Source organism: Homarus americanus, unplaced genomic scaffold (assembly GCF_018991925.1).
Source record: "Homarus americanus isolate GMGI-L3 unplaced genomic scaffold, GMGI_Hamer_2.0 scaffold4060, whole genome shotgun sequence".
In the NCBI taxonomy this organism is placed as follows: Eukaryota; Metazoa; Arthropoda; class Malacostraca; order Decapoda; family Nephropidae; genus Homarus; species Homarus americanus.
In genome coordinates, this window is record NW_024746161.1 from 10089305 (window position 1) to 10109474 (window position 20170).

Below are 20170 nucleotides of genomic sequence, written 5' to 3' on the forward strand. Positions count from 1 at the left end.
CAAAATATTTCCTACCGCAGCCTTTATTATCCACAATGCTTGACGACAGCTTCTTTATAAATTTGACGTATCCAATGTGATGACCAAAATAAACAATACGCACTAACTGCATTGCTTTATTGATATTATGATGATACTCCGTGAATTTCTTGGTATATACTTCTTTATAATAATGTTACAGTGTAGGTTATTTTAATTTTCAAGATATATTGAAGACCACTGTAGCCCAAAGTTTGGATTACCCAAGGATCAGATCATGCTCCAGTAATAAGTTTATCTGGGGCTAAAGCATAATAATAATAATAATAATAATAATAATAATAATAATAATAATGATAATAATAATAAAGTTTAATGAAATCAAATGTGATTTAGGGAAGCTGAAGACAGAGGAAGGGATAGAATTTGAAATTGAAGTCCAAAACTAATTTTTGGTTTTGTTGGAAACAGGATTTGAAGAACAAAAAAATAAACAAAAGTGGAATGAATCAACGAATTAAGTGTGAAATACCGTGGAGGTATACAGAGAGCGTGGTCAATACTGATGACATGCCTGATGAATTGTGAGATAAACTTAAAAACTAATGACTACTCAATCACTCAGGTCGAAAATTGAACTGGATGACAGTACAGTACTTTTGTATTGATAAATGACACGATAATTATGACCTCTACAATTTCTGACTAAATATTTTTTTAAACTATTGCTTTTACTCTGTTGGTCATTTTAGCGAGCTAATTTTTTCACAAATGTTTCCATTCTCCGATTTTGTCGACCATTTCTAGGCATCAAGTTGTTTCAAGTGCCTTTGTTGTTAATTTACCCAATCAGCATTACACCTTGTCAATATTTTCCTTAAGTGAATTCGAATTTTGAGTGTATAGTCAATCATGACGCTTTATATGGACGGTATATCAATAACACGTAATATTTTGTACCTAGGTGGTGGCTACATTAGATTTAATAATCAATATCGGTAATCAATAAAAAGGGCAATGACCTGAGTTTTGTAGTGCACTAACATTAGCGAATTCGTATTCGAGCTTCAATCATTATTATGTAAAGTACAAAAGATTAGTATAAGTAAAATAAGTTTATTACATACCTATGTAAAAAATAATACCATAAGTAATATTACTGTACTTACAATTAACGCTTGGCAACACCGCTGAGCGTAGTTGGTGAAGTGATCCATAGATGGCGAGAGCGGCGCCAAGCTGTCATGTAGTAAAGGTAGTTTGGTTTTGGTCATTCCTGGTCCAACAGATTATACTATGGCTGAGTGATGCACTGAGGTGCTTAATACACTTGTATATCTTAAATATATTGTTCATGTAGCTGTAAGATAAAGCTATCTAGCTAATATTCGGTTATCATTCATAAATGTTTTGAACTTCCCGCGTTAAGTTGTGTGGGAAACATTTAACAACTGTTGGGTAGCTCCAAGCTGTGCCGTTCAAGGTAGCCATTGTCAAGAATTTCCTATAAAATCGCTGGCCATCGGCCTAAATATAAGTTTCTAGTGTCAGAAGATATACTTAGTGAAATCATTAGTGCATCAAAAGGTGCTTATGTGGTCTCTGGTGGAATTAAACGGAGATAATTGTAAAAAATCTCCCTAATCGTAGGGTCATCTCTATGGGGACTCTAGTCCTCCTCTGAAATTGAGATGCAGAGTCACAACCAGAAGAAACAACAGTACGTGACGGCGGCGGGTCGGTACCATTCAAATAAAGGATTTACTGCATATTTCCACCAAACACCGCCAGGTAAGTCACATATAAGGTTGAATCTGTGGGAGTGAGTGGAGGGGGAGGGACGCCGGCTGACATTAGGTGGTGGGAGGGCCGCTCAGCTGACACTGGGCACACTTCACTCCCTCACACTTCCTTCACTCACCATTTCCTCTCTTCACACTTCTCTCACAGTTTTTCTCGCTATTTATCTTTATCGCGGGGACAGAATTTCAGCCTCATGATGATAAGTTAACTTTTTATACATGAATGCAAAAAAAAAAAAAAAAGTAAAATATCACTCAACATAACATTTATTCAACATTTATATCGGTATATATTTACAGCTGTAACCCTAGACTAAATTGACTTAGTATATTCTCAAGGTGGTTGTGTTTATTGGACAGCCATTGTTGTTACCTGAAGCTTTTCTTTATGACCATGACAACATATGAGATACACCTACAACTTATTATATTAACTCCATAATAGTGTACATGATGCCTCAAATTAGCATTCTATAAGGTATTGCTATTTTGGGATAACATTAGTACTATAAATAACATATTAGTGGTATATATAATGTTAAAGGTTGTCACTTTCTAATGACCAAGTTTTTGAGCTTGAGTTCCTTGAGCTTCCATGATTATTTTTCAGCTCATTTGTATATTCTTCATTAGGGTTTGATTTATTGGAGATTTTACCTAAAACAGCTGTTTTGATGCTGAAAATGGATATCCTGCGGTGGAATAAGGAAAATGCAAATTAATGCTTCATAAGTGGCAAGTAGGCATATTGCACACTGGCTATTTAGAATAAAAATATTGAAATGTCAAATTTTAGCATGAATGAACTTTGTCAAATTTTATTTGAAACTTGGCAAAATTATGGATTTTGGTGCTTCTATTTGTAATCTAGTCATGGTATTAGTGTCTATCTGACAGTAGAGGAGAGCATGAAGTGCAGCAGGGAAATTAAAAGGCAAGTACCTTAGAAATGCATGCTGCAATAGTAGAAAATGCAAGACAATCCCACAAATAATAATGTTTTAGTCTTTCAACAAAAAAGTAATGGCATAATTTATGAGAGTACTGTACAGTACTTCACTTGATAGTACTTTAGATATTGGACTCATGGAAATGAGCTACTTTAGTGAATTCTGTATAGGAAAAAACTTCATTAATACTGTATGTCAGAAATGGTTCTCTGCGATGTGGGGATCTATTAGTCAAGTTGCCATAACTAGTTTATTCACGCACCAAGAGACAATGATATGTCATAGATATTTTCGCTTGAATTAAATAAACATGACAAAAAGTTGGCAGGAGCTTTTTTAATACTTTTTATAATAATAATAATATAAAAACGTAGTGGAAATTTTGCGTTGACCGACTAGGCTCCTACTAGCACTATCATACCATGGGTGCGCTCTGAATGTCTAAATACCTACATTACTTAATGTTTAATATGACGGTGGATCTGCTCCCAGCTGGGAAGTTAGGTAAGGTTAGGTAAGTTTCTTTGGTTGGTTAGGTCAGGTTCAATTAAGTTCTAGTAAATGTCACCTCTTTTATAATAATAAGAATATCTGGAAAAAAATTAACAAAATCGAGCAACTCCTGGTGGTAGTAGTGTACTTAGACATTGCTGTTTTTACCCCACTTTTCCCTCTACTGCCCACTTTGAACAACCAGTATTGTTGGTAATTGGGGAGGTCTTAGCTGTTAAAATACTAAAAAAAATATAAATTTGTCCCAAAAACGTGATAGATTATAACTTTATTTTTTGCTATCCCTCTATATAAATAGAAATATAAGATTCCATGTTCAACCTAAACTTAATCTTTACCTCTATTATTGTTATTAGTTTCCATGCACAACAGAAATATGTTTATTTTATGGCTACACAAGGATCGACTCACGGCAAAATATATGCCAAATGCTGTCAGAGTCATGATCAAATATAGTTCCCGCTTTGATTGGCGGTAATCGACGATTAGCCAATCAGAGTGCACTCGTGGTAAAAAGGCATTAGTAGGAACATAGCTGATCACGACCTAATATCCACTGCCAGATAAAAAATTAACAGCGAGGGATTGTGTAATTTTTGTATCTTAATTAGTTTGTCAATTTTGCCCTAGTGTTGTTTAATATCTAAAACATTGATTTTTCTTTCACGGTGACTTAAGTGTTTTATTGTAAATAAGATAAACCGATGATACTTGATGAGAGTGGTTTGGTTTTAGCAGCAATCTGACAATATTTATCCATAAAAGATGAAAGCGTTCTTCCTTCAAAAAATCTTACAGAAGAACGCAGCAGGAAATACAATACCTCTACTACTGATCATGTCATCTAGGTAGTAGAACTTATTGAAAAGGTGTAAGTGATGTATAACAGGCATGGGCAACCTTTTCTCAGTTGTGAGCCGCATTATGATTTAGGTATTTTTCTGCGGGATGACCTACCAGCATTTATATCCTACCTAACCTAAAAGTAATGTTAATGTTGTACGCATTAGCACGAACACTGAAACAAAACCACCCTAATAATTTTTTTAAGTAAAACGTTAATGTTTCTCGGCATTTAACATAAGAGGAGTGAAGCAATCTGTGAACACATCTGTTTTTTTTCTACAGTTAACCGTATTTTTCTTACTTATGAGAAACACCTTGCTACCAGAATAATGTTAATCTTGGTGCATGAGGAAGTACAATGAAACAAACTACTGTACTGTATAGCCATATCTGTTTATTTTACATTTATATTTACAGTACTATGTATTTCAAGTTCAGCCAGTTCATAAACAGAAGAAAAATGTATGTGACATAATAATAGTTAAGGCTGGAATGAATAAGACATCTTGATGCAGATCAATTTATTTTACAGTTACAATATTTTCTATTTTGTGAGACATATACATTAATGATGATATCTGCATGATATATAAACAACCAATAGGGTTTCAGTTACTAAGACATAGAGAATTAATTTACTCTTTTCTCTCATTTACAATTTTGTCCAACTTTCTATAGTCAGAAATAGTCGTAGCTATTGGGACACTTGGGTTTGAATGCTTCCACATAGCCGTTCAAAATTTGGAGGAATGTCAGAGGTTGCAACCGGAAGTATCACTCCAGATGCATGTCTGTGAGTCTGGATCTGTGATTGGACTTTATCAAATTCATGTGTGAGGAAAACTGTTTACAGGAATATGTGTTGCCAAACAGCAGAACCTTCCTTAGTGCAGATGCTATGAGACCTGGATATTTGTGTCGTGGAATGTCTTGGAATTTAACCTCGAACACTTTTGTCTGTGGATGAATTAGTAGAGTGTCATGAAAATCAACTTTAAATAATATGGAGATGTTCAAGCTGTTTTCTTCAGTTTTGAAGTTTTTAAAATGAGATTGGAAATCTTAGGTCAAACCAGAAAGTTTTCTAGCAAATTGATTACCTTTCCCAGGGAATTCATTTCCACAAACTTCGAGGAGAGTAGGAAAATGTGATGTGTCATCTCTTCAAGGTTGTGTCAGCCACAACCGCAGTTTGTTTTGAAAAGGTTTGATCTGGTTTTATAACTCGTGAATCAGTTGACCTCTTTTTCTGTAAGTTGATGTTCAAGTCCTGAGACGTTTCATAATGTCGACGAGGAATGCCAAATCAGCCAGCTAATCATTATCATGTAATTCCAGCAATGGTTTGCCTTTCATCCCCCCCCCCCTTTTTTTAACCCTTACTGAGTCAGCGCACATCAGAATACTGTATAGTAGTAGACAAGATCTTTGCTATCTGACTCCAGGTTTTCAAGGAAATCTCGGAACGGGTTATGATTCAAAGCCCGAACTTTGATGAAATTGATGCAAACAACGACTGGTTCAATGACATGCTTAAAATTAAGTGTCTTGCAACAGAGTATCTTAATGGATGGCACAATGAAATATAGTCAGTTCTTCAGGATCCAAGTCGCGATCAGGCATTTAGGCTTTAATTCGTGCAATAAGGCCAGCATTGGAGCCTACCATAGCATTTGCCCCATCAGCTGTAATACCACTCAATTTTTTCCCATTTCATTTCGAAGAGTTCAAATGCTGATTTTACTTCCGTCAAAAGGGCTTCCCCATCACATTGACTACAGTCAACCCTCGCTTTACGCGGTCCCACATTCCGCGTTTCCACGTTTACGCGGTACCCTGCCGAAACCGGAATGCTCACATTCCGCGGTGTGTGTACCCCTTTACGCGGAGAGCGGCTGGCGAGCCGCGCCATTTTTGGATCCAAACCTCCCGCCATCTCTCCCACTATCTGCCATGTTGTGTAAGCGGCTCGAGCAGGGTGCGCACAAGGTCGCCCAGTCATCAAAACATTACCGAGTTCTTCGCCCGCCACCCACCACAGCCGGCCCAAGTCAGTGATAGTGATAATTATAGTGAGGATATGGACTTATATGGACTTTGAGGGGTTTGACAAAGAGGCCCTGCAAGCCTCTGTGGTGGATAGTGATACAATTGATACAAGTGATACAGGTGAGGGCCAATAATCTGCCCTCTGCCTCGGAACCAACCCCCCATCCCCGTGTGCCCAGCCATCTTTTCTACTAATGTAAGTGTTAAAAAACCTAATATTATTGATATTTCTCTTAATTATTAATTGTGTGTGCATACCATCATAAAATTGAGAAGTTGTTTTTACTACAACATAGGTATTGTGTCTGAAAAAGTGGAGTTTGGGGGTCGGCCCGGTCTCTATTTCAATTAATCCCATATGTTATGTTGTTCACTTTACGCGTTTCTCACTTTCCGCGGTACCCTGTGAGTTGAATTAACCGCGTAAAGTGAGGGTTGACTGTAATATACAGAGGGTCCCAAGGTTAGGGTTCCGTTCCTGAGGATGTTCTTAAGTTGGATTTGTACGTAAGTTGGCTCTCATGCTATCTGCATACTGTGCTTACAGAACAATGTTTAAAATCCCTCTATATCATAACTTAAGTCCTTTTATACATCTAAAATCACTTAATTTAGGACAAAAGAAGAAATAGAATGACAAAATACAGTAAATAAAAGTAAAAAATAAGTCATTTGGTAAATAAAATACAGTACTGTAAATTTCAAGTTTAACCCCGTTCGTATCGGCTGGCGTTCGTAAGTCGGGGACCCCCTGTACAGTACAGCATGAACTTTTATATTGCTTTACTTGCTATAAGCTGACTGCATAATAATAGTAATAATAATAATAATAATAATAATAATAATAATAATTAACGGTTTATTGAAAAAAATCTGCAGCCCGAAGGCTGAAAATATACATTGGACAAAAATGACTTATTACATACAAAGACATGGGGTGGGTGGGTCGTTTAACAAAAGCTTTCATTACTGAAAGAGCAATGAACAATGATTGAACATAAAAATTATTATAGTTTACAGTTGATGGCCCGGGCTGGTCATGGAGACACCAGGTGGTGTGATGTTCACGTGGTGCAGTAACTCGTCCTCGGGTGTTGATATGAAGGACCTCACGTGGTCATGGAGACACCGTGTGGTGTGGGGTGGTGTCGCAGTACCTCACCCTGTTGGGTGGTGGTGTGTTATCTCTTAGTCAGGTGTGAAGCCGACCCACTGTTGTTCCCATGGTGGACTGATTCGCACCTCCTGGTCAGAAGCTGGCGGTCAGTTCCCAGGGGTGGGTCACGGCTCTCACTGGTACTGTCTGGTGCTGAATTCACTGGCTTAAACACTGTTCATCACTGTTCAACACTGGTCCCACTTTTTTCCGAAACGAAAGTGTCACTTTCGATTATGTTGATATCCCGGTGGTGAGGATGGGTCGGGGAGAGGGACTTGAGGAATGGGCTGAACATTGGCCAAGGGGGGCAGCTGCTCGGCAGGAGCAGCTCCTGAATCACTGACCACATTAAGTGTAATTTCTCAATCACTCTGTGGTCTGCACAAAAACATGGCCCAGACCGCAGTTTGCCCATACCTGCTGTGTAAGAAGAATTAGGAAATTTCTATAGGACTATTAGCGTAAATTTGTTTGTGACCTCGATGGTAAATATTCTTTATTTCGTACTTTTTCCACTCATATCTTGAAAGGTAATGTTTTCAAGCAGTTATATTTTTACATACATTAAATTTATCTTTAAAGTGAGCCAGAGTTGGGTATCCTTAACAGTTACTGCATATGGATTTATTTGTGATATAGCAATTTTAATCAAAGATTACACAGTATATGAGCCAGGATTAGTACTGTCAGCTAAAAAAGAAAAGACTAATGTAGATGTAGGTAACACTTGATGTTTTATTATGAGTAGATTCCTTAAAGGAACTCATTAAATAAAGTTAGAATTACAGTACAAGGAATTAACATATACGTACAGTATGTATATAAGTATATATTCTTAATAAAAAAGTATTGTAATACTGTATGGTATAATCAAATCTCTTAATAGTACAGTAATACATATACGGTACTGGTATGTACAGCAAAGCTAACTACGTACTTTAGAATGATTCTGAGCTTCTAAATATTGTATCCTTTTTACATAAAATCCATAAAAGTAATCTATGCTCCTGTCAGTGTTAGTTAGATGAGTGTATAGACATATGTAATACCAGGTCTAGTGTTTCAACCATGCATCCACCATTCTATGGCTCAATGTCTTGAGAAGCTCACATGATCTTCCATGCATATTACTAAAATTCAGACTGCTTTCGTGCGGTTTTCTTTGGTAAGCACAATGTGTAGGTGTTCATGTGCAGTAGGTTTACCTAGGGTCTTTGGTTGCACATAACTCATATTTAGATAATGCTTAGAGACAAGACTTTTATCAACAAAAACAGTATGCACCCTCTGTATATTGTAGCAAACACAGTCCAGTGGCCTTAGGATGACCCGCTATGTCCAGTTTCAGGGACACCCTTCCATGCACAACTAGACACTAAAGTTGAGTGTGTTATTATTGTGTTTGCTGATGAAGCAGTGTCTCAGGATGCTATCCCTGAGTTTGGGCTCTTTTACTTGTACTGCAATTTCCCATAAAAGAATTTTGACAATACAATAAACCCTTGATAACTCGGCGCAGGCAGTAAGCAGCTACCAAACAGGGAGGTACTACCGCCTGGGAAGATATTGGAAGCATAATGTGTTGTCTAATGGTAGACCCTGCTGCCATATGGCATCACAAAAATTGTGACCAAGTCCCAGGTTGTTCATCTGGCTTCTGCGTCATTTACACACAATTGCAGGGTCTCGATTGTTTCTCTTACTATTGAGAACACAACATACATACAGTACATTGTTTCTCACTCTTTATTTTATTTTTTATTTTTACGTTTCTTTACGTTTCTTTATGGTTCTTTATTATTATTATTATTATTATTATTATTATTATTATTATTATTATTATTATTATTATTATTATTATCATCATTATCATTATTTTTATTGTATTGTATTGTATTTTATTTTATTGTATTGGGTAGTACTGTACTACAGGGGATCCCCAACTTACGAATGCCCTCCGATACGAACAGGGTTAAACTTAAATTTACAGTATTTTATTTACCTGATGACTTATTTTTTACTTTCGTTTACTGTATTTTGTCATTCTATGTCTTCTTTTATCTTAAATTAAGTGATTTTAGATGTATATAAGGACTTAGGCCATGATATAGTGGGATTTTAAACATTGTTCTGTAAGTACGGTATGCACATAGCATGTGTTCTGATTTACATACAAATCTGACTTAAGAACATCCTCGGGAACGGAACCCGTTGGTAACTCGAGGACTCCCTGTATTTTACTTTGACAAAATATGTGATTATATAATTTGACATTAACTTTGTCATTATCTTTCCAGGTATGTGTTTTAGTGGAGTGTTACCAAAGAAGAGCCATTGGAGAAGGTAAGTTGGAAAGTCAGTTTTTGGAAGAATTTTTTGAGTAACTCCAGCAAAGGGGTGATAGAGGAACAGTACATCAGTTGAGTAAACTTAGTGACAGATATAGAACAACAATTTTATTAATTGCACAGTTAGTTAATTTATTGACAGGAATATTATTACATAAATGCTTATACAGTATACATGTTAAAATGCATTACTGCACATCATTTCGGTGAACATTATTTATCCAAATAAATATACAATTACAATATTTGTGAAGGCTACATAATATCTATTGTAGTACAATAAGTCATATACTATACAGGGTATTATACATTACAAACATTTATTTCTAATTTTACTTCTGTATTGCCTACCTAATTTATGTCCACAGTTTTAATACATCATCAATATTTTTATACATTTCACTGCAGTTATATTTCACTCAAAAGATCACGTAGAGAAGACAAATCAAACATCCTAAACCTTTGACGACACTGAACCGACAAATAACGCTCAATGGCCACATGATGCTCATCTTGAACTGTGTCCTCCTCACACAGGCAAACCCTGAACTCAGCGGGTGTTTAACTCCACAGTCCTGTTTCATTTTTAAGACTATGGGGCATTAGACATAACCTAGTGAAGAATCTTCTTGTGTGTGTATAGTCAGGGATAAATTGTTTGCTTTCATATTCATCATGTACTGTTCAATGTGGGTTCATTTTAGCTCTATATGTTACATATTTGGTTGCATAAATTGATTTGTTTCTAATAAATTTCATTAATATATTTAGTGGGTTACTAGTACTGTACTGTACATTCAAATTGTAGAGCCTTGGCCATAAACCTATGTATTGGGGTATATTTTCTTACACAAGTCAAATACTGTACATTATTAGATGGTTCTTCTACATCTGTAACCTGAAGATTTTATTGTAAATATTTCTCTCTTATTAGAGGTATCAAATTACACCATTACTGTACAGGTAACCGTCGTTTAGCGATCGTTTGCTTAGCGATAATTTAGTTTAGCTTCTTAAAATTTCTAGCACTTGGTTTTTTTACAATCTGCAATTTTTGGTTTAGTGATCTACAACTCAATGGGAAAAATTCAGGAGGGAAGTAAAAAAAATGGGAATTCTGTGGTACAAGTGGGCATCACTACTGTCACTTAATACCACTACTGTATGAGCTTTAGGGCAAAGGTAAACGTCTCCTAAGAGACACCATGTTTAAGACATACTGTATATTTACAGTATATGTCCGTGAAAATTTTAAAATTCCTGCTAATCTTGTAAATAGTGTAAATATATGTAATTTGTCATTGTTTTAGGGTTCGGTATTAGCACAACATGGTGTGCTGTAGTGCGAGGATTATGGCAGTGTAGTACCTATATGTGGTAAAACTGAACTGTACCATATAAACTTTGCCTTACCCGATATCATATTTCAAGTGCCATCTTTTAAAAATTGCTTCAGTGAATAATGTCTACATATTTGAGTACAATAAATAATAAAATAAGTGTAGAATTATGTAAATGTAAATTATTTTATGTAAGTGATGTCTGAAACTCACCGCGGCATGTTAGTTGTGTGGGTGAGGCCTCTCTCTGAGTCACAAGCCATTTAGAATTGCCACAGTAGTATTATAATCATGAGTAATAAAAAAAATGGAAATAACAAAATAAAGTGGTGTAAAATAAATACAGAGTGTGATATGTCTCCCGGCCCACTCAGAGATCATTATCTAGTTTTTCCAGCCCCCCAAAATAAATGAATTTTTTGGTAACCAGAAGGGGTACATATCTCGGCTTATTATATGGACACCACGTATTGTAGGGATATACTACTGCTGCGCCACCTACCAAGTTCCAACCCATGCTGCTATTACACTAGTGTAGCAACGGATTTAAGTTGGATAAGTTTAGGTTCAGGAGGGAGATAGGAAGGAACTAGTTCACAAATAGGGTGGTGGACGAGTGGAACAAGCTTAGCAACTTTGTAGTAAGTGCTTGGACGCTGGAAAGTTTTAAAAGGAGGCTAGATAGATTCATGGATGATAGAGAGTGGTAGTAACTCTTGACAGGAGCTGCCATGCACAGGCCAACCGGCCTATTGCAGACTCCTGTTCTTATGTTACAGCCTGCCTTGGAACGTTGCAGTCTGTGCTTTACTATATTGCTCTGTACTGTTATTATCGGCTGCCTTTGCATCATTTCTATTGCAGTGCATCACTATTATTGTTGTGATTTTGGTATGTTATTGAGTACTGTACAGATTGTTCATTACTCTGTACAGGTACTATTGTGATATTGTGTACTAAAATAATTGCTCCTCGCTCCCCCTCCGCTCGTGTCGGTTAACTGTGGTCCACGTAAGAACTGTCTATTCCCATTACCGGTATGTTTTTGACTTTATGATTATTATTTTATTTTGTTTGCACATTCTGTATGACTGAATGTGTGTGCATGTAACAGAGTACAAGACAATTAATAAAGTTATGTATATCTACCCAAATTTATGATATGGACAATAACATAGTTCACAGCTCATCTTAACCCACTCTGAGTGATACTGGGTGATGAGTCGGTCAGTCGGCGACTCAGCTACACAATTATGTGCCATCTCCATGGATATTATTGCTCGTTATCCCTTGTTTGAGATATTATTTCTCGTTTCTGTTCGCTCGGCGATCAAATCACTTAGTGATCTGTTTTTCAGGAACGCATCCTGATCTCTAAACGACGGATACCTGTAATGTACTTGACTCGACTAAGCATAAATTTGTGACATTATTTTTCCTTACTCCAATTAAGCATTTAACTACAGGGCAATTGGTTATACAGTATAGCACTGATTAATTAAGCCTTTTGGGTTGGTCATAGTCCAAGTTTCAGAACTGTTCGTTAATGCTAAAGTTACAAAGGCATCAAAAACTTTCTTCTTTTACAGATACTGTACTGTATGGCAGTTTTGTATTTACCACATAAAACACTGCAAATTTGTTAACAATCGCCGCACTATCTACCTCGTGAAGTGAAATTGCAGCAATCATGTTACCATCATCTGTCAACCAAGTACCAAGATACTGTACAGGTACAGTACTGTATTTTTGGCAGTACGTAGTTTCTAAACCTTGAGTTAAAGATGATGCTTTATCCTTGTCATCACCTTTTATTACAAAGAATTTTTTTTTATTTCAAATTCATTCCATGCTCGTTACAGTACTGTAGTCTACTAATATGTTAAGTTTTCTTTTACGCATCTTGTGAGATGTTGCGAGAATAACATTGTCATCCATTAATATTAGGCAATGCAAACACCCAAGGTAACCATCCAGTTGGATTCTTTGCTTTTGTTCTCTGGCATTTGGTCAATATAATTGACAAACAACAACCAGCTGGTAGGGGTCCACTGATGTACACCAATCGATGCTAAAATGGTTGCAGCTCTAATGACATTCTTTATACTGTACATTTATTCATAACTTTGATTGCTAAGAGCATCACCTTGCCACAACCTAACAACTTCAAATACATTATCAGTTTGTCTCGGGGAATTGTATCATGAGCCTTACTGTAATCCAGTTATCAATACAGTTTTACTGTTGGCGGTTTCCACTATTTTGGTTCAATCCCTTAAAAAAAAAACACACACACACACACACACACACAAAACATTTGGACAGACAAAAAAGTGGTTCTATACAGTGATACATAAACAGTTCTTTCCCTTCTCGTGATCATCCTCTGGGTGATAACAAAAAAGAAAAACGGGCTCTGGGGCTGGCTGGTTGGTCAGCTGTTTGCGTACTTAAACTCAATAACTCATCTGCGAGATTCTTTTTTCCATAAAAATTGATTGTTTTACGTTAATGATTTATTAACCTGGCACCAAGTGAAAGTAAATACAGTAATATGGGTATTACAGTATGGTAAAATTGCATACCGCTACTGTTGTTATAAAGGTATAAAATGATTTCCATTGAGCCCAGCCCGTCACCCACCGTAGGCCCCTCTCCACTAGATTTTTTCTTGTTTTATACTTATCTTACAGTACTGTACTGTACTGTAACATACACCTTGCTTTCTATGTGACCCCTCAGGTAGAAATCAAGGGGATTTATATCAGGTAACTGTAGGTTTTATCACATTCCTATCGAACCTTTCATGTGCCGTAATTCCGAAACTATTGAGAATTGACAATTTGGTCATTTAGTCATTTATCTATGCTGTATTTATGTCTCAGGGAATACACCCCCTGAATTATGAAAGGTATTTATGGAACACCCTGTTTGTGGGGCCCGGGAACCTAACCCTGCAAATAGTAAAGGTCAACTGCACTTGATGTTTTAGAATTGATTATGAAATATGGCATCATGTGAAATGGTTGACAAGTACTTTTGAGTAAATGTCAGTATTATAGTAGACAATATCGGTACTGTATTAAAATATTGTAGCCAATTTTTGTTACTGTACTGCAAATACTGGTATCATTAAATAGGGAGACAGCCTGGATTATCAGGATGCAAAGAGGGAGGTAATGAGAGGCAGGGAGGAAGGAAGGCTAGCAGGCTGTAGGCAATGAGGTGCTGTGAAGTTTAATTCTTTTAGCACTTTTATTAAAGGCTATACTGTATTAACTATTTAGTACTGGTAGGGATTATGGTACTTACAGATGATTAGGCAAAGCATGATTTTGAACAGAAGTTTTTTATCCTATGTTTAATAATATATACAGATCATACAGGTAACTTGTTTTATCATCTTACTTTGAATTTTTTTTTTTTTGTAACTTAAAAATTTGGGCAAATGTGTCTTCCCCCCAAAAGGATTCGGTGTTGTATGCCTACACCAAGGTACCCTGTCACACCTACCAGCTTCTCTTTTTACTTTCAACTATGTTAATGAAACTCACGCAATGTGTTCATACACGAAGTTTGTTTTCTAAAAGTCTTTACCCAAATTTTTTATAGTTTGGCAGTCTAGGGGTCAAGCTTTAAACCTCAGAGCATCATATCTAGCTTCACATTAGTCCAGTCACCTTCAAATTTGAATCATTGATACAGTACAGGGTACATGGCACATTCTCTGTGGTGGCAGTTTTGTAGATTTATACATACAGTATATAAGTTTTACTTAAATTCCTCCGACTTCTTGTTGGGTAACCTCACAATATAATTATACCTGTACTGTAATGTCATTTCATAGCACACATAACTCTCCAATGTATATGTGGGTTTGATTGTGATCTAATGTACAGTACAGGTACAGTATCTACATTTAGGATTATGATTGCAATGATTATTCTTGATTAGATTATGATTATGTTTACATTGATTATAATTTCCCTGGATTACATTTACATTTGTGTTTACAACTACAAGAAATAATGAGAATTAAAAAAAAAATCAGCTATGAATTGAACACCACCACTTGAATTAGGTTTATCAAAATGGTTAAGAATAAGTGGAGCCAAGCTGTACAGGGAGTGATTGGCACAAAATTTACAGGAGTACAGTACAGTATCCTTTAATGCTGATAATGTGCCTCTAAGTCTTGCTTTGGGGTAGAAGGACATGAAGGACCTATGGTGGTTTAGTAGCCTATAGGTCACATGGTCAGTGTTGCCACATTATATGGTGACAGATTACATTATACAGTGGTCCCTCGGTTAACGAGATTTCGGTTAACGAGTTACCTTCCATAAGATTCTTTACTTCGGTTAACGAGCAATCCCTCGATTAACGAGTTTCTTACGAGCCGACCTACACGTTTTAGCTTGCATTTGGCGGTCCACCAGCTGTAGTATTAGTCCGCCAATACAGTAATCGGTTCTAGGGCTTAAATTCCTTACCCTTTTAGTAAATATCAAGAAGTTTATACTATTCAATAATTTTAAAAGTTTAATATTAAATTTTTTAGTCATTTTAACAATTATTGAACATAATTGAAGGTAAGGTCACTAGTTTGTGGCACGCCATCCAGCCTGCCAACACAGCATACAGGCGTCAGTCTTTGTGTCTTTTCAGTGGAGGTAACATCTTGCTTGAGACTCTCTTCAACTAAACGCTTTTTTTCTGTGTTTACAAGCAAATTATTGGTCATTTTGAAATTTATTTTACATATTGACAATATATAATGCAGTGCAGTGTTGATTTAAAGAAAATAATTTTGAATTACACCAAGAGAACTAAAATTTTATGGGTGAAATGGCAGCATGGGGTGACTTCTCTTCCACCCCAATGCCTTCTCTTCTCCCTTCTCCTCCACCCCCATTCTAATTCCCATCATCATCCAGGAGCCTTCTACATACACACCTCAAAGTAAGTGTACTTTACTACCTTTTTTGTTGAATTTAGGCAATTTTCGGTGAGCTGGAACCAATTACCCAAAAACCCATTGAAACAATGGTTTTGGTTTACGAGTTTTTCGGTTAACGAGCAACCTTCTAGAACGGATTGTGCTCGTTAACCGAGGGACCACTGTAGTCCCATGGTGCCAAGTTGCATTGACAGACTATTCAAAGCGGTGGCAAAAACTGAGATGCACTGCCATCCTGTAAGTAAATTGAATACTGTATTAAATATAATTCAATTATAATCATATTATAATCAGAGATTATGACACTATTTTGGGTGGATTACAATTACGATTACAAACTAAAGATGAAGGAAGAATATGATTACAGGAAGAATATGATTACAGTATGGTTACAGATTTTTGAAAATGTTGGATTATAATTAGATTACAATTACAAAGATGTTAATTATTTTTATTACAATTACAGTACCAGTATGGTTATGAATATAAAGCAATCTTTATTCAGTTATGTTTACACAAATGTGATTATAATCTGTCCCATGTCTTCTAAGAACCATAATGAATTCCTATTTAAACTCAGGATACTTTTCAGTAAAGCTCAAAGAAGCAACCATTAGTCATGACATTTATGCCGGGGAGAAATACTGTACCCAACACACCATATAAACTACAGACCATCCTTCATCTTGTATAATATGCCGGGCAAAATTCTAAAAGCTAATAACTGCCTGAGGAGATACCCAAAACAGAATACAGTACTGTACTGTTATACAAGTATCCCTTACTTTACGAATGCTCGAGATATGAAAATCCATTTATACAAATTTCCAAATCCAACACCTCATTCTTAGTTAACGAAAGTTACTCTTACTAATAAAAATTTTGGTGAGGGCAAATAATTCAAATCACGAGCCCCGGGAATCAACAGGGGCGGCCATCTTGGAGAGATGCGCAGAAATGTATGTACAATATTCTCGTTCACTGATTATAAGAACCCCTCCTCCCTTCCCTCGTGCATCTTTCATTCTGCCATTCCTTACCCCTTGTGGTGTGAACCTTGGGTGCCCTCCCATAAGGTAATCACTAATGCCATTCAGTTATTTGTTTGAATTCAGAGATGAAGGTGGTGGTATACTGTACTCACTTTAGTGTTATACTTAACATCTGGGGTGGCATTGTTGCCAAGTTACACGAGCCTCATCCCTCGAGCCCTTTCCCTACTATGTTGAGATGCGAACTACCTTGTGGTTATTTTTCAACTCGTAATGTGAAGAAAAAACAATTTTCATAAGGTCAAAAACAAAAAGGGAATAAACATTTCCTTGTAATCCAGCAAGAGATAGTAGGCTGAGTGGTGGAGTTACGATATGGTTATTTTTCAACTCGTAATTTAGGGTTAGATAAACTAAACTTTAATAACTTTATTTTTTTTACTCAGTTACATGCGCACACATTCCTTCATAGATAATACACAAAAAAAGTAAAAGGAATAACAATGGTAAGGTTAAAAACATAAAGAGAATAAAAATTTCTTTGTGCGTGAGAGTTAGCACGCTGAGCGGGGGATAGGGGAGTGGAGTGTTGGAGCCCCCTTGCTAAGGGTCGGCAGAAGCAGTGTCCCAACTGGGCTGCATTGCCATGGCGAGGTTTAAGGCCATGCAGCCAGCCTCTTATGCAAATGGCGGTTGTGTTAAATTGTCATCTTGCTTTCCATAATGGTTTTAGCTGCATATTTTCATCTAGATAATATTTTATTCATAATTTTAATGTTTTAAGTAATAAACTACAGTAGTATAGACTGTACAGTAATTGAGTAATATTTTTCATTAGATATTTTTTTTTTCATGAACCGATTCATGTTTTTGGGGTATAATATCTGGGTTTTCTTGATGTTGGGGAGCTGAACCTTATTTCTTCCATCGTTCTGTTGTTTGAGATACACAAATACATATACTGTACATTAACAAATGGTTTTCCAGGAACCTTTCATAAATTAGGTGGTGTATTCCTGAGACATAAATAAAGATACAGGCATCCCCGCATTACGGAAGGGTTCTGTCCCAGGAAAATTGACCGTATCGCGAAACTCCGTAACGTGAAACCTATTTTCCCATTGACTTCCATTATAAAACTGGAGATGCGTTCCTAAGGAATTTTTTTCGGCTCCAAAAAAGTAATTTAAGCACTTCTTCGAATGAAAATAAACATTTATAAACACATACAATACAGTACATTAAATAATTTATGATATACCCTCTTAAAACATCATTTTTAACATCCAATGTAATGCCTTTGCGGCTTCTTTTTGCACTACTGCAGTCACTTCCACTTGATGGCCTCTTTCCAGTCATCTTCAATAAGGGTAATGCACTGTACTATACTTACTGCTGGGTCGAGAAACATACGCGCACACTGGATGTAAACAATGGACTGACTCGGCGTGGCAACGCCACGCTTGGCGGTAGCAAACACCAAGAAATCCACACCAAGCAAATTAAAATTTTTAACAAAAAATTATAATTTTATATACGAGTAATGATTTTTTTTTAAATTGATAAAATTTACCCCAATTTCTGTAAGGCCGGATTTACAGGCAGTATCGCGAAATCGTTGGTCATAATTTACAAATTCCGTAAGAGCGAAATTCCGTAACCCGGGCTTCCGTAACGCGGGGGATGCCTGTAAATGACCAAATTGTCAATTCTCAATAGTTTTGGAGTTACAGCACATGCCATGCTTGGTAGGAATGTGATGACACCTATATGTGGTATTTATAAAACATCCAATACACTGTACTAGTGACATTTATTAACAATAATAATGCCATATGATTTGTATTGGTATTAACATTTAGAGGAAATGTTCAAGTTCCGTCCCTCTTGCTCAATGCAGGGCTCGGCCTGTCGCACTAGTGTCGTTAAAGACCCCAGGGCAAGGGGTGTTGTCACACCGTCCTGTACACGGCCACAATTCCTCAGGGCTTGCGAACCCCTGTAACATACACCTTGCTTTCTATGTGACCCCTCAGGTAGAAATCAAGGGGATTTATATCAGGTAACTGTAGGTTTTATCACATTCCTATCGAACCTTTCATGTGCCGTAATTCCGAAACTATTGAGAATTGACAATTTGGTCATTTAGTCATTTATCTATGCTGTATATATGTCTCGGGGAATACACCCCCTGAATTATGAAATGTATTTACGGAACACCCTGTTTAACATATATTTTCTCAGGTGGCATCCTGTAGATTTTATGCATGTTCTTTTCAAATTTGAGCTTGTACTGTACTTAATGTTAATCATTGTATACTGTATAACTTTGGACATTTTTTGTGCCATTGCCATAGGTGAAAATTTACCTAAATGTCGTATCTCATTCATCGGCTCTAAACGCTTTCAGATTTGATACACCCCTCCCTCCTACACCACCTCTACCCTTCCACCCCTACCCTTCCACCCCTCCCTCCTACACCACCTCTACCCTTCCACCCCTACCCTCCTACACCACCTCTACCCTTCCACCCCTACCCTCCTACACCACCTCTACCCTTCCACCCCTACCCTCCTACACCACCTCTACCCTTCCACCCCTACCCTCCTACACCACCTCTACACCACCTACCACCACCTCTACCCTTCCACCCCTCCCTCCTACACCATCCTTGTATCTTCCACCTCTTCCTGCCATCTCTTCTATCATTAACCCCCTGCCGTCCCCACCCTCCCTACCCCCCATTAGCCATCCCTCCTTACCTCCCTCGGCTTCCTCTCCCTCCCCCTGCTGTTTCCCTCGCCCTGCTTCCCTCGCCCTGCTTCCCTCGCCCTCCTTCCCTCGCCCTCCTACCCTCGCCCTCCTACCCTCACCCTGCTTCCCTCACCCTCCTACCTCCCCTTGCCGCCTTTACAGTACTGTACCATGAATCTGATAAGGCCTGCATTACTTGTTTCTCGTACACTAAAAATGTTTTGCTTATTATTATGTTAACGTGATATCATATGGACAAATTCATAACTGCTCCATTGAAGATAAACTTGGTAACAAAAGGAGGTCGGTATGGTTAAATTTCCGATTTCACATAGTTGTACTTTGACTTTTCCTGTCTTATATTTGGTTTCCTGAAAGAAAGTTTAAACAAATTCTCCTGACCTGTTTTAAGTTTTGATAGGATGGCGGCCATATTGTGTTAAGCAAACGGAGGTAAAGTTCCGTTATCCCGCCATT

The 20170-nt window shown here is 37.1% G+C and overlaps 1 protein-coding gene across 1 annotated transcript in view; it reads left to right on the forward strand.

Moving 5' to 3' along the window:
- The first annotated feature begins 1291 nt into the window (after window positions 1-1291).
- LOC121879125 (eukaryotic translation initiation factor 4 gamma 1-like) overlaps window positions 1292-20170 on the forward strand; it is a 141528-nt gene continuing 122649 nt past the window's right edge. Inside the window, exon 1 of the mRNA XM_042385707.1 lies at window positions 1292-1770. Coding sequence (XP_042241641.1) covers window positions 1671-1770 — 100 coding nt within the window. The 5' untranslated portion in view covers window positions 1292-1670. The remainder of the gene's footprint in view (window positions 1771-20170) is intronic.